The sequence below is a fragment of the Eptatretus burgeri genome, chromosome 7 (assembly GCF_056783735.1).
Source record: "Eptatretus burgeri isolate ZD-2024b chromosome 7, Ebu_testis_v1, whole genome shotgun sequence".
NCBI lineage: Eukaryota > Metazoa > Chordata > Myxini > Myxiniformes > Myxinidae > Eptatretus > Eptatretus burgeri.
Window position 1 is genome coordinate 2,347,449 of NC_140967.1, and position 14,524 is coordinate 2,361,972.

Here is a 14,524-nt window from a genome sequence, read left to right on the forward strand (position 1 = left end):
AAATATTATGAAAACTGAAGGGGTACAGGCACTTAAAAAGGTTAAGAACCACTGTTCTAAAGGATTATTCTCTTGGGTCTTTTCAAAAGGTATTTCTAAAGGGTTATTCCAAAGGGTAATTCTGAAGGCTTGTATCCAGCGCGACAAGCCGCTGGCGTTGTATCCAGCGCGATGAGCCGCTGGCGTTTTGGCTTGTAGCTTTAGATTAGCTTTTAATTAGTGGACCACTTCATTGACCCAATATGCAAATTCTTTAAACTTCAGGTCAATGGGGGTGAAAATTGACTTTTATGTGACGCTGACCTTTATTTGACCTTTTCACCAAATTATTCATTTTTCTTCGTTTTCTCATAAAGCTTTTTTGAAAATTTGATGATAAAAGCTCAAATGATAATTAATATTTCAGGTCAGTTGGATTAAAATTGATTATTTTATGCGATGCTGACCTTTGACCTTTTGACCAAATTATTAATTTGGCCACCATATTCTCATTAGCTTTGTTGAAAATTTCATGACAAAAGCTCAAATGGTAAAAGAGTTATGGCCCAGACAGGTACACACACACACGCACACACACACACACACACACACACACACACACACACACACACACACACACACACACACACACACACACACACACACACACACGTCATTGCAAAATCATCTTCCGCTGTGCAAGATGTGGGCTCATCATGTTGCATCGAGTGCAAAGAGCCAACGGCGTTGGATGTAGTGCAAAGAGCAAAATATAATGTTGTATCTCGTGCGAAGAGGCAATAACATTACTTCAAAATGTGGAAACCTTTCCAAACAGTTTTTGGCATGATGCACTTTTTATTGTTTTGAAATCATTGATATTTTTATTCAGCCAGTATTCTTAAAAATATGACCTTTAGCTGAATGTTGTTGATGGAGTTAAGAGAAGCTTCTGTCCATTTTTTCACGTATGTTTCCATCCGTCTCTGTCTTTAGAGATGCTTTTGAGGATCATATCACTTCCTGTCATCGTGGAGTTCCAGGGTCTGGGGCTGAAGCTTTCGAGGGTGAAGCAATGGATTCCCATCCAGAGCCAAATCCAGAGTTCCAATGTCCATTTTGCCTCTACTCTTCAAAAGAGAAGGACAATCTGATTCTTCATGTCCTGCTGCACAGAGGTTTGTTTGTTTATTTATTGCCATGGTACTTGTTTGTTCTCACTTGTAGTTTCACTTGTAGTCTCAAGTTCTGTCACTAGGATAAATTCTGCGCACCTTTTTTATTCTAATCATTAAATCATTGTTAAATGTCCGTCTCTCCATTACTGTACCTGTAAGTCTCGTACATCTTTGTTTCTCTGCCTTTTGGTACTTGATCAGGCAATGAAGTAAGACGTGATACCTGTACTTCCCCATGTTTTGCTCACTCTTGCTCTTCTTCCTCATCTTCACGTGATACCCACCTCCTTAAAATGCATTTCCCTGGTTATGTGAATAAGAATACTCCCCTTCATCCCACACACAATACTTTCCTGATCCCTTTAGCAACTCAACTATTTTCTCTTGTGTTCTAACACCATTGGCTCTTTCCACAAGATCCAACGGCATTGACTCGTTGACTATTTAGTATACAGAGTCAAGGCTCCTGGAAGAACTTGAACACTGAACGGATTACGGCGCAAAATAATAAAAGGACCAATGGAGAGGGGAGAGGGGGGGGTGGGGACACCAACAACAGAGTTAACGACAAAATAGAGGGAAACTTCGACAAACAATGGGTGTGGGGAGAAAGGAAGTAGGATAGGATGCTTGGGTGGACAAGATGGATACAGAAGCAAACACTCAGGAAGTAAAAACTGGAAATTCAGAAATTTGGAAGGAGGTGAGCTTCGGGTGGGGGTGAGGAGGGGTAACGGGAGTAGAGAGGATTATGATTTTGGGTGGGGTGGTGGTGAACAGCTATGTTGAAGATTTAGAGGGAAGCAAGTGAATGAAGACAATGTGGAAATTAGTTTGGGAAGAAAGTAGCAAATGAGTGGAGGTGAGCAGTGATTGTGGACTTTGGGAGTTTCACCAGAAGGCGGTTGATGGTGGACTGTGTGCACCCTTCTGAAACCTGGGGGGTGGAGAAAGCAAGGGAAGAGCAGAGGATGGAAGAAAGGAGTCGGTAGCAGATGTGGTTCTCTGTATATTCTTACAAGCCCGAGTTGGTTGTCTCTGTTTGGATGACTGACCCCGTCTGGTCCACAAATGGACGCGTTGTTCAATGCGATCCTTCAATCTCAAAGATGTGCGACCCACACACCTAGCATCACACTGGCACTGAAATTCATGAATAATCCAGTGCAGGATAGGGATGTTTGGAGACTTTTTTTTGTTGATTCATCTCTGCCTATTCATTATTCATGATGGTTCATATCTGCCTGCTCATTATTCATGATGCTCTGTGGTTTCACCAATCAGGTGATCCCATCCTTTATTTCTCTCAACCAATCAACGTTGAGGACATTACATTGTAACTTTACAAAGGAGAGTCTCTCTCAGCAACCGCTCATTGAACACAAAGTCTGACCAGCGATAGCCAAGGATTCTTTGAAGAGATCTGATTCTGAATAAGTTCAGTCTCCTTCTCAGGTCAGATTCGAAGATTCACATCTGTCGAGTAAGACTGGAAGGACCAAGGACTTAAAGACTCAGACTTTCATCTTCCTGCATAGATACCGACTGCGCGACACTCCATGATCCAGTAAATCCATGTCTCCCTCGGCCCAACCCAGACATGTGTTGACCTCTGGCTCACAACATGCGGAGACATGAATATCACTGCCAAGGTAAATGAATCTCTCCGTGACCTCAACATCCTCACCACAAACAGGCACAGACAGGATAGTAGCAACCAAAATGTCATTGAAAGCCTGGATCTTAGTTTTGACCCAGGGAACCCGTAATCCCAACGGCTCAGACTCTTCATTTAGTGCCTCGATGGCCCAATCAGGATATCCAGCATCTCCAGAAAGATTACTGCATCATCTGTGAAATCAAGGTCAGAGATCTTGACATTCCCAAAAGATGCAATGCAGCTTGATCTCTCCGACATCCTCCCCAGAATCCAGTCCATACAAGTGCTGAAAAGTGTGCAGGCCAGTACACACCCCTAACGAACTCTAGTAACAATTGGAAATATGTCAGAGATGGAACCAGCACATCTCATAGCACTCTCAGTGTCAGAATAGAGTTCAGAAATTAGATCGATCAGTTTTGGTGGCACCCCATGAAGACCAAGAATTTTCCAGAGGGCATCCCGATTCACTGAATCAAACGCTTTATAGTGATCAACATAGTCTGCAAGCAGCCCCTGCCGAAACTCTCGTCAGCATTCGGTGAGGACCCGAAGAGCAAGGGTACGGTCAATTGTTGACCTCTTTGGCGTAAAGCCTGACTGCTCTGGATGCTGGTGCTCAAGAAGATGGTGGCAAACCCTCTCAATAATTATTCGAGCAAACACCTTGCCCAGCACTGAAAGCAGAATCATCCCTCGGTAGTTGTTGCAATCTTGGTGATCACCCTTCCCTTTCCAGAAAGGGACAACAAGGCCCCTCTTCCAGTCAGTTGGGATGATGCCTGTGTTTCAGGCAGAGCACAGAACTGCATGCAATGACATGAGTACAGCATTTCCACCAGCCTTGAGAAGTTCAGCATGGAAGCCACAGATGCAGGAAGATTTACCCCCTTTCAATGGTTTCACTGCAGCCTATATTTCCACAAACGAAGGTGGTACACAGTTCATTGGAGAGTCAGAAATGGGGATAATTACACCGCTGACATCCAACTCGAGAGCTGTTGGGTCAGCCTGGTACAGCCACTAAAAGTAACCGGCCCAGTGGGCCTTCACTTTGGATTTCTCTGTCAAGAGCCCACCACCCTCCGCTCTAACTCCAGTACACCGAGTGTTAGGGTTAGAGTTGGAAGGGACATTGCATGGCTTGTAAAAAATGTCATCAAACAATAGAAAAGAAGGGACATTGCATGGCTTTTAGAAAATGCCAGACAATAGAAAAGAAGGGACATTGTTGAGCTTGTCGAAAATGCCAGACAATAGAAAAGAAGGGACATTGCATGGCTTTTAGAAAATGCCAAACAATAGAAAAGAAGGGACATTGCATGGCTTTTAGAAAATGCCAGACAATAGAAAAGAAGGGACATTGTTAAGCTTGTCGAAAATGCCAGACAATAGAAAAGAAGGAACATTGCATGGCTTTTAGAAAATGCCAGACAATATAAAAGAAGGGACATTGCATGGCTTGTGGAAAATGCCAAACAGTAGAAAAGAAGGGGCATTGCATGGCTTGTGGAAAATGCCAAACAGTAGAAAAGAAAGGGCATTGCATGGCTTGTGGAAAATGCCAGACAAGAGAAAAGAAGGGATATTGCATGGCTTGTGGAAAATGCCAAACAGTAGAAAAGAAGGGGCATTGCATGGCTTGTGGAAAATGCCAGACAAGAGAAAAGAAGGAACATTGCATGGCTTTTAGAAAATGCCAGACAATATAAAAGAAGGGACATTGCATGGCTTGTGGAAAATGCCAAACAGTAGAAAAGAAGGGGCATTGCATGACTTTTCGAAAATGCCAGACAATAGAAAAGAAGGGACATTGTTGAGCTTATAGAAAATGCCAAACAGTAGAAAAGAAGGGGCATTGCAAGGCTTTTCGAAAATGCCAGACAATAGAAAAGAAGGGACATTGTTGAGCTTATAGAAAATGCCAAACAGTAGAAAAGAAGGGACATTGCATGGCTTTTAGAAAATGCCAGACAATAGAAAAGAAGCGACATTGTTGAGCTTGTAGAAAATGCCAGACAATAGAAGAGAAGGGACATTGCATGGCTTTTAGAAAATGCCAAACTATAGAAAAGAAGGGACATTGCATAGCTTGTGGAAAATGCTAAACAATAGAAAATAGGGATGTTGCATGGCTTGTTAAAAATGCCAGACAATAGAAAAGAAGGGACATTGTTGAGCTTGTGGAAAATGCCAGACAATAAATAAGAAGGGACATTCTTGGGAAAAATTCCATGGGCATAGAAAAGGCCTGTTTGTATGGTATGTGCAATGTGGCAAACTATAGAAAAGAAGGGACATTGCATAGATTGTAGAAAATTTCATCAAACAATGGAAAACAAGTCGTGGTACATTCAAAGTACACCGCCCCCATGCCAAATAAATATATCACAAATCCTCCAGCGCGCGACATCGCTGACGCACCTTCGGTGCCCGGTGATGCCGCATTGCAGCACATGGAGTCTGAATTGGGAGGGAGTGGTGTACAATAATTGATTGATTAATTGCAGAATTAAAATAAATAAACAATAATTGAAAAATTATTATTTTCTCAATCAATTGCCAAATAGTATACTTAAACCACCACTGTTTCATCTGAATCCGAAACGTTTTGAAAATTAAGTAATTAATCAAAAAAATGAATAATTAATCAATTGATTGATTAATCAATAAATCAAAAATACTCTTTGCAGCCAAATCACTTGGTCACTGTCATGTAGAAATATCAGCTTCCTAGCTCAAAAGGTGCCTGGGATATTGCCCAGATGAGAAATAAAATAAATAAGTAATTAATAAATAGATAATAATTAAGTAATTAATCGGTTAATTGATGATGAAAAAAAAATTATGTTTTTACCAAAGCACAGTGGTGGTTTAGGTATGCTATCAGCCAATTGATTAAGAAATTGATTATTTTTACGATTATCACTTATTTATTTTAATTATGCAATAAATCGATCAATTATTAGGTCATCTCTGACGAGATGACCTAATTAAACCAGTATTGATGTCCGTCCGTCTGTATGGACGTCCGTACGTACGTACGTCCCCATTTTTTTTCTTCCGATTTTCTTGATATTTGGCATGTGGGCAGATGTTGATGAGGGATGTACGACGATATGACCTTTGACCCGATTGAAGGTCAAGGTCAACGTCAAGGTCACTCCAAAGTTGCGAAATCGTTCATTTTCAAAATCGATCTCCTCCGCCGTTTATGATCCGATCTTCGAAATTCCTTCGGATTCTGATAATATGGAACAATATCTAAATTTGGTCAGGCCAGTTTTTTGAAATTCGTCCTGGTTATCGAGTCACGTGTCTTCAAATTTGGAAAAATCGTCGATGTGATATGGTCAAAATAAAATTCGCCCGATCTTGATGAAACTTGGTATGTAGGTAGGGGTCGATGAATGATGCACGACGGTATAACTTTTGACATGATTGAAGGTCAAGGTCAAAGTCAAGGCCACTCTAAAGTTGCGAAATCATCCATTTTCCAAATCTATCTCCTCTGCCGTTTGTGATCCGATCTTCGAAATTTCTTCGGATTCTGATAATATGGAACAATATCTAAATTTTGGTCAGGCCGGTTTTTTAAAATTCTTCCTGGTTATCGAGTCACGTGTCTTCAAAGTTGGAAAAATCGTTGGAAAAATATCATCTGCCATTTATGACTCAGAAATGCGGTTTGATTTCTGAGGTCCGGTTTCTATCCTTTTGAAGACACATTGATCATAAATGTTCCAAATCAACCATTTTCGAAATCTATCTCCGGATAACTCAGAAATGTAGTTTGATTTCTGAGGTTTTCTATCCTTTTTACTCCCGGGCTTTCGTCTGTATGTTGAACCAAAAGACAAGACGACATCGAAGCTATTCTAAGCCGATCAGAGATCCACATCTTCAGAGCTTCAGAGATGACTGTCACCCCCAACCGGGGGTAATTTTTTACACTGCTCCCTCCCAATTGTCACGTCACGTGCTGGAGGATTTATTTATTTATTTGGCATGGGGGCTGTGTACTTTGGATGTACCGCTCCTTGTATTTTAATGAATTTACTCTGAAAAATTTCTACTCAATTTTTTTTTCTGTCAGGAACACATTCCCCATTTAATACATTTAAAAGTAAATGGGATTTTGAAGTTTGATTTACATTATTTCAATTTAAACAATGTTTTCCAGGAACACATCTATGATGTAAATAGAGAAGTGCACGTGCGTGCATTCGTGCCTCTTCATAAAGCAGAACAGAACATTCTCATTCCTAACTCCCACCCTCCTCACCTTTCTCTCTCTTTTTCTCCCCCGCCCCTCCCCTTCTCCCTTTTTCTCCCCCTCCCCCCTCCCCCCTCCTCACTCTCTCCCTCTCTCTGTCTATCCACTCCTCACTCCTCCCTCCTAATAAAGTGCAGCATTCTTCTCCCACACCTCTTCCTCTCCCTGCTCCCTCCCTCTCTATCTCTCGCTCCCACCCCCTCCTCGCACCCTCCCTCCTGGAGTGTGTAGTGAGAGACGTCACTCTCACCCCCCCTTCCCTGCTCTTGTCGCCTCCTTCCCCCCACCCACACTCTCTCTCTCCCTTTTTCTCACTCCACTTTCTCTCCCTTCTCTTTCTTTGTCTCTTCCCCTTCCTCGATCCCCCTTTTTCTGAGCTTCCCCACCATCCTTGCCCCCATTCTCGCTCCCTCACCCCTCATCGCCCACTCTCCCTCCTCTCTATTTTACTCACCCACCTCACTCTCCCCTCCTCTCTGCCTCCTCTTCTGTCTCCCATCCTCTGCCTCTCTCTCTCTCTCTCTCTCTCTCTCTCTCTCTCTCTCTCTCTCTCTCTCTCTCTCTCTCTCTCTCTCTCTCTCTCTCTCTCTCTCTCTCTCTCTCTCTCTCTCTCTCTCTCTCTCTCTCTCTCTCTCTCTCTCTCTCTCTCTCTCTCTCTCTCTCTCTCTCTCTCTCTCTCTCTCTCCCCCCCCCCTCTCTTTCACCCCCATCTTTCTCACCCACCCTCTCTCTCCTGGTATTGCCTTCAGCAAAGCGACAGGTGGTATTTGCTCATCATTAAATCAATTTCCCTACATTAAGCCAATAATATATGTTAACTGTTTGGCTTCAGATTATAGCACACCAGTCTTATTATATATATTTTTTATTTTGAAAGATGATAAATGTCTTTCATGAGCTCTTGAGTCAGTTCTATAGCATGTAAAGATAGTGGACTACAAAAAGGGAAACACCTGGGTAAATGCAGGGACATCATGTATATTGAAAACAATCGCTTCCACACAGGTGTACCACATGTGTTAATTAAGCAAATTACATCCCAGCATGCTTACAGTCATGTATAAAAATGCTGCACAGGCCTGGTTGCCTATAATTATGGCTCGTGTGGATCCAAGAGGAGACCTCAGTGAATTTGAAAGACAGGTGATTGTTGGGGCATGTTTGGCAGGAGCTTCAGTGACAGACAGCTCAACTTGCTGATGGTTGATGAGCAACTCCGATGAAGGTGATGTCGGCATGAAACTCTGAGGGAAAGACATCATCAGCCAAGGGTGACAGTGGGTGGAAGCGTATACTCCAGGATGGTGCTATCCATGCATGAATTTGAAGTGCAAGGTAAAGCAGGCGAGCAACCTCAGATCAATTGACTATGAAGTTCAACCTGGGGCACGAGCAGCCAGTTTCATAAAAAACGGCCCGCCGAGAACTCCACAGAGCGGGATACCACCACGAGTTGCAGTGCACAACCCGTTCATCACACCTTGCAATGCATGTTTGCAAGTCCAGTGTTGCAAAGCAAAAGCAATGGATTACCGATTTGTGGAGAAATGTGGTATGATCAGATGAATCATCCTTCACCATGTTCTCACGGATGAGTGCACATGTGGCGCCAACTTAAAGAACTCTACAACCCTGAGTGCTTGGTTCCAACAGTGAAGGGTTCTGGTGGTTCTGTAAAGTTGTGGGGTGCATTTTCCTGAAATGATTTGGGTGCAGTCTTTCCTTTAGAAGGCAAGATCAATGCCAATCACCACTTAATGGCACTGAGTGATCATCTTCGCTTCATGTTGCAGCATTTCTTTCCTACCAGGAGCGGTGTCTTCCAGGATGACAATACCCCCATCCACAGAGCACATGTGGTCACCCAATAGTTAGATGTGCATGACACTGATGTTATCCATATGTCATGGCCTTCTCAGTCACCAGATCTGAACGCAATAGAGTATTTATGGGATATTCTAGAATGACACCTGAGACAGCGTTTTCCACCTCCATAAAACAAGTGTGAGTTGATTGACTTTCTTGTGGAAGAATGGTGCTGCATCCATCATGCAGAATTCCAGATGCTGGTGGACTCTATGCCACAGCGCGTATAGGCCGTACTGGCCGCATGTGGTGGCCCAATGCCTTATTAAGTGACTTTACATTGGTATTTCCATTTTGTTGTCCACTACCTGTACATTTAAACTACCGTGTTTTATGAATGCAAATTTCTTTCGAACACAACAAAATCATTTCTGTGATGCTCACGTAAATTAAACCTACATTTAACCAAATATAACAGAAAGTGAATGCACAACAATTTGGCAGCATTATGCTAATAACTATTTGTACAGCTCTTTAATCAGCTGCAACGTGTCAACTTATGGCTATAGAAAATATACAATGTACATGAGTGTTGCACATATGGAAAAATTCCATAATCACGGTCACATCGGCCTCCACACAGGTAGAGAACAGTCCACTCCAGAGCAGCCTTCCCACGTCTGCACTGCCCTCTGCAACCTTTCTTGCAACCACAGCAAAGTAGTTCCTGGTAGGCACGAGAAGTCTCAGGAAGAGCTGTCCACTTCACTTACCAGCCTCCATCCTGCTTTTGCATCCAACCCCATTCACCAGGGGATGGAAACCTGGGAACAGTTTCCAACATTTGTGCCCAGATATGATCTGCTTGGGAAGAAGTCCTCTTAGTATGCTCCATAAGGTGCAGCCTGTGTTGGGGGGAGGCCATCCATAGACCTGCCTTTCTGAGAGAACAGATGCTTCCAGGCCTCATTCACCCTCACCTCATTGCTAGCACAATCATGGAGGAACACAACAAAGCGCTCCAGCACCCCCGGGTGGTCATCAACAGTGCTGGGAGTGGCTGCCAAAGTGCCAAATGGTGGTGTAACCTCATCAAATGCCTTCCATACATGCTACACATTCCTCTTACATATTACACCTGCTGGCAAAGGAGGATACCATGTCACACTCACTGAATGTGTGTAGGAATGGTAAGGCTTTGCATTTCTCAGGCCCAAGATCACCTGCCATATCATGGACTGGGGAGGTATCTGAAGTCTTTTCCTGTGGCAAAAGCAACCCACAGCTCTATGATACTGATGAGTTGAACTGCTGTTATGGCCAACACCAGCATGGCAGTGTCAACTGTGCGGATCGTCACCTTGGAATAGCCATTGTTGACTCCATCTTATACATGTATGAAGATGCCTGTATCGGCCTCCTGAGTGCAGGGAGAAAGGCCAGTGAAGTCCCTAGGCTGGGTGCAGAGCACATCTTTGTGTTGTGGTCTGTGATACTGTGCTGATGATCAGTATCAAGGGCTGCCATTTGTTTGCTCAAGAAAGACAACAGCTCCGTTTTATTGTCGTCATTTCTTAGAAACTCCTGCCAGTTTCTGGGTCTGGGAGTAGATTCCACATTCCTGCGATTTCCCTTGCCCCTCTTACTGCGTGTGTATGTCTTCAGACTGGCTGGAATATACTCATCCCATACCAGATCTACCCTGTATGCATGCTGCAGCTGTGATATGATGTAAGGCAAGAATATTTAGGCTGTATCCTCAGAAGGTGCATGCAGTGCCAAGCTTCAGCATGTTCACAATAGCTACTCCATTCAAAATCACAGCCTCTGCAGTAGTCGAATCATTCTTATCCACTAAATGATCTGGTACAGCTGCAAGTGTGGAATCCCTTGTTGATGGAGGAATTGGCTCTTATAGACATTCACAAGGTCTTACTTGGTTCCAAACCTCAGTTTGCTCATACTTGAGAGTGATGGTGGACATGCCTGATTTTCATGTGCATATAATTAATCAAGGTCTCCATCCCGAGTTTCACACAAAAAGTGCAAACTGGAGAAAAGTGATCAGTCACTCTTCACAGATGAAAGGGAAGACCAAGAAGGAACCCGAAGAAGTAAAGAGCAAAAATGGAGTAATCAGGAGGAACCTGGATAGGAATCAGGTTTCAGGTTTCAGCCGCTACTCCGCAAACCTCAAACCCTCAAACCCATCCAGGTGCAGCCAAGTGAGCTTGACAGAAAACTTTCTGCAAGAATTCTCTTCTCCTGAGAGAAAGATAATGAAAGAGAAGAATAGAGTAAAAGAGATGAAAAATAAGAAAAAGCTAGATTTAGAATGAATAAAGAGAATTGTGAAAAAAAATCAGAAAAATGTGAAAGAAACAAAGATGTCGGGAAGAACCAGGACGTGGATGAAAACTGATGTTTAGCTTTTGACTTATCCTGCACTAGTGAACTGAAGAGGGGGCTGCTCCATTGAATGGGATCCTTGATGGATTGTACCTGGTCAACAAGACGCTCATTGACAAATGTTTCATACTGTTCTCTGCCCAGTTTCTCGACCTTGCGTGCCATATCAACGACAGCTGGATCAGCTAGTTTTCTCGTGTCTCGGACAAGAAAGTCACAATTGTTGTTTCCCATCTCCTCAATCACATTGCTGAGTGCCTTCACATGAGTGAACAATGTCACCTGTACACTTTTGTCCGTTCATAGTGTTAAATATCTTCCTTCTTTTCTCACTTCTCTCCATGGATTGCTGGAACTTCAATCACACGAGCCATCTCTGGAATGGACACCATTCAGCATTGCAAAGCTGCAGGGTTCTCTGTCAAACCTTCAGCACCGCCACCACCCTTCATACCAGCATTGTACTGCTCGTGAGCTTAATCGATGGCGATATTTGAGAATGCACGTCCTGGCTTCCTGACTGCAAAGTTGCCATTGAGAAATTCCTCATATACAGCAGGGTGCTTATCTGCTCGAGTGACCATGTCACGTATGTGTACTGGTATCCATCTGGCATAATTGGAGTGGTGAAGTGAGAAGAAACAAGGGGCCATCTGTGACAGAGTATCGATGTAGAGCCTGAAGTCAACCGCTCTTAGTGATCTGACAAAGATCATCATTTTAAGCACAAACTTCAGGATGGTGAGCTAGAACTGCAACTGTGGAATAATTTAGGCTCTTTCATTGTACCAATCTACCAGTGACTTTGGACCCTCTTCCTCTTCCACGCTGCTGCTGTACTGGATGTATGCCTTGTGGAGGAGAATGTGCCGGCTTGAGGCTGTAATGTGATGAGCATGACGGGTGCGTGTCACATGCGTTGCTTTCAGGTATGAGTCTGCTTTGCCTGATGAGGCCATATTGGCCAGTGTGAGTGCACCTGTCCAACCGCTGCTATCAAGTAGGTCACCAAGCACTTTGAAAGCAACCACCTCTTTGTGCAACCCTCAAAACATCACTATGAAGTGATCTTCTCCATGTCTTCCTGTCCAGCTCCATTGAATTTGCTTGGCAACTGTGTACAGAGCTTGGTCAGCAGTGATGATGGGGACTTGCCCAGGTTAAGAATGTCAACAACATCCTTTACTACATCCATGCAATGGCGAATCATAACTCATGAGTTAGCCTCTTCATATTGCCTCTTAGAATAGGGGTAGCCTAATATTTCCTCTTCATATTTCCTCTTCAGTTAGCCTCTTAGAAGAGGGGTAGCGGACAACTTATTGCTGTGCTTCTGTCTGCTTTTTCCTCAGGTTGATGGCAACTGGCATGGTGTACAGCCCAAGAGAGATTTTCATCCTCATCCATCTTTTCCAAGGTCACCACTTGCCTGACATGATCCAGTCACCTGTCTTCAGTTTGCATATCCCTGTGATATGAACTGTCAATCTGATTTATTGGGCCATTGAAGCTTTGGTGGAGATGGATCTTTCTTGCTCAGAGTAACTGGTTGCACATTGGTGTACAATTACAGTAGTTTGGCCAAGCCCTGCTTGGAAGTGGAATGACTGCTCTCCATTGCTGCCTGAGTGATCTGCTAAACTCCAGTTCTCCCAGTCCTGAAATGCTGAAACGAGGATATTGCACTTCCAAGAAAGGACCTACGAGCAATCGTTGCCCTTGGGTTATGGTCAATGTTGTCTATGGCTACAGTGGTGAAAAGTCCTCCCCTGAGCTTCAGAAGGCATACAGCTTTCTCCATCTCAAAATGACAGAAGTCATTTCCCAGATCTGTAGAGATACTCAGTACTCTGTCGTAGATGCATAGTCCCAGCTCAAACAGGCCATCCACTGATTCGTTCTTGGGAGTTTTAATTGGATCAGTACACCTAGATACAGAAGAAGAGGTGAATCCATTTTTTCCCATGTGCCTGAGAGTGCGGGAGCTACCTTCACGGCATCGCACAAAGCTGTTGAACATCATTAACTGTGATAGTGTCAGTGTTGCCCGAGGAAATGATGAGTAGCTTAATTGGGTTTTGATGTGAGGACCAAACAATATCATAGAAATCAAAGCCATCAAGGAGTTTGGAACTGATGATTCTTGGCAGAGGCTGTCGAAGGTACCTGTGAATGATGTCTCCTTGAACAGATCTCTTCTAACATCTTTGCAGCCTGTGCAAGATGAATGGGATCATTGTCATCATCTTGTTCATATGCCTTCCTCAGTGCTGTTCCAAATGTCAAGGCCTTACTTACGAGCTTGCACATCTCAAAAGTATACAAGGATCCTGTTTTTCAGTTTGGTTGAGCGCACATGCCCAGTTAAGTGTCTGACTTGAGCATCTAACTCAAATGTTGAGGCATGATGCCATGGCTCTGCACCTTTTGCAGACTGATTACAAAAGAAGCATCTTTCTGTATCGCCAGCACTGTGCACCAAGCTTTGATGGGTGTATTTATTTGTGGCATCAGTACTCCCATCTGAAGCGCTGTTTCACTTCTCTGCTCGATAAAGTTTGGTTTTATTATATCGCAGTCTACAACTATCATGCCATTTGGCCTCATGGCTACAAAGAGTGTCCTCGATGCACTGACCATCATGCATTTGGGAAAAAATACTCGATGGCAAACAACATATCTTCTTGAAGGCCAACATATTTTCTGCAAGGCTCTTGTACCCTGTTCCTTCACATTTTATGTTTCAAGTGTGGTATTCTTGTTTCAAATTCCTCTTTCACACATGTGTATCATTACTGTATCATATTTCACTACTCTTTCTCTATTTCAACAGACTGCTCTCAATTCGACCTTTCCTTCACAGCTTGCCTTAAAAATCCAACTGTTACAGCGTTTCTTCTCTCCATTCTCTTAATTCGCCTTTATTGCAACCATCAAGAAAGGTCTTCAATCGCATCTCTGACCTAAAACTTTTAAAACCACAGTTTGCTATGAATGTTCGCATTCCATCAACCATTCTATTTTTCCAACTTCAGTGCCAAATCACTCCTCTCACCCCTCACTCTCAAAGCAACCATCACACTCTTCTCCCTCCAAGCCTCCCTCTCACCTCTCTCAAAAACTCCCCCCTCACCTTTCTCCCTCAACTCTCCCCACTCACCCTTCTCCCACCATTCACCCCCTCATTCACCCTTCTCAAAGTTGCCCCCTCACATC

General features: G+C 43.5%; 1 protein-coding gene across 3 annotated transcripts in view; it reads left to right on the top strand.

The window, feature by feature from the left end:
• LOC147022551 (zinc finger protein 462-like) overlaps positions 1-14,524 on the top strand; it is a 322,942-nt gene that overhangs the window by 244,407 nt on the left and 64,011 nt on the right. For all 3 annotated transcript variants that reach the window (XM_085887239.1, XM_085887241.1, XM_085887240.1), the window contains one exon: positions 976-1,157. In XM_085887239.1, the coding sequence (XP_085743365.1) occupies positions 976-1,157 (182 nt within the window). The remainder of the gene's footprint in view (positions 1-975; positions 1,158-14,524) is intronic.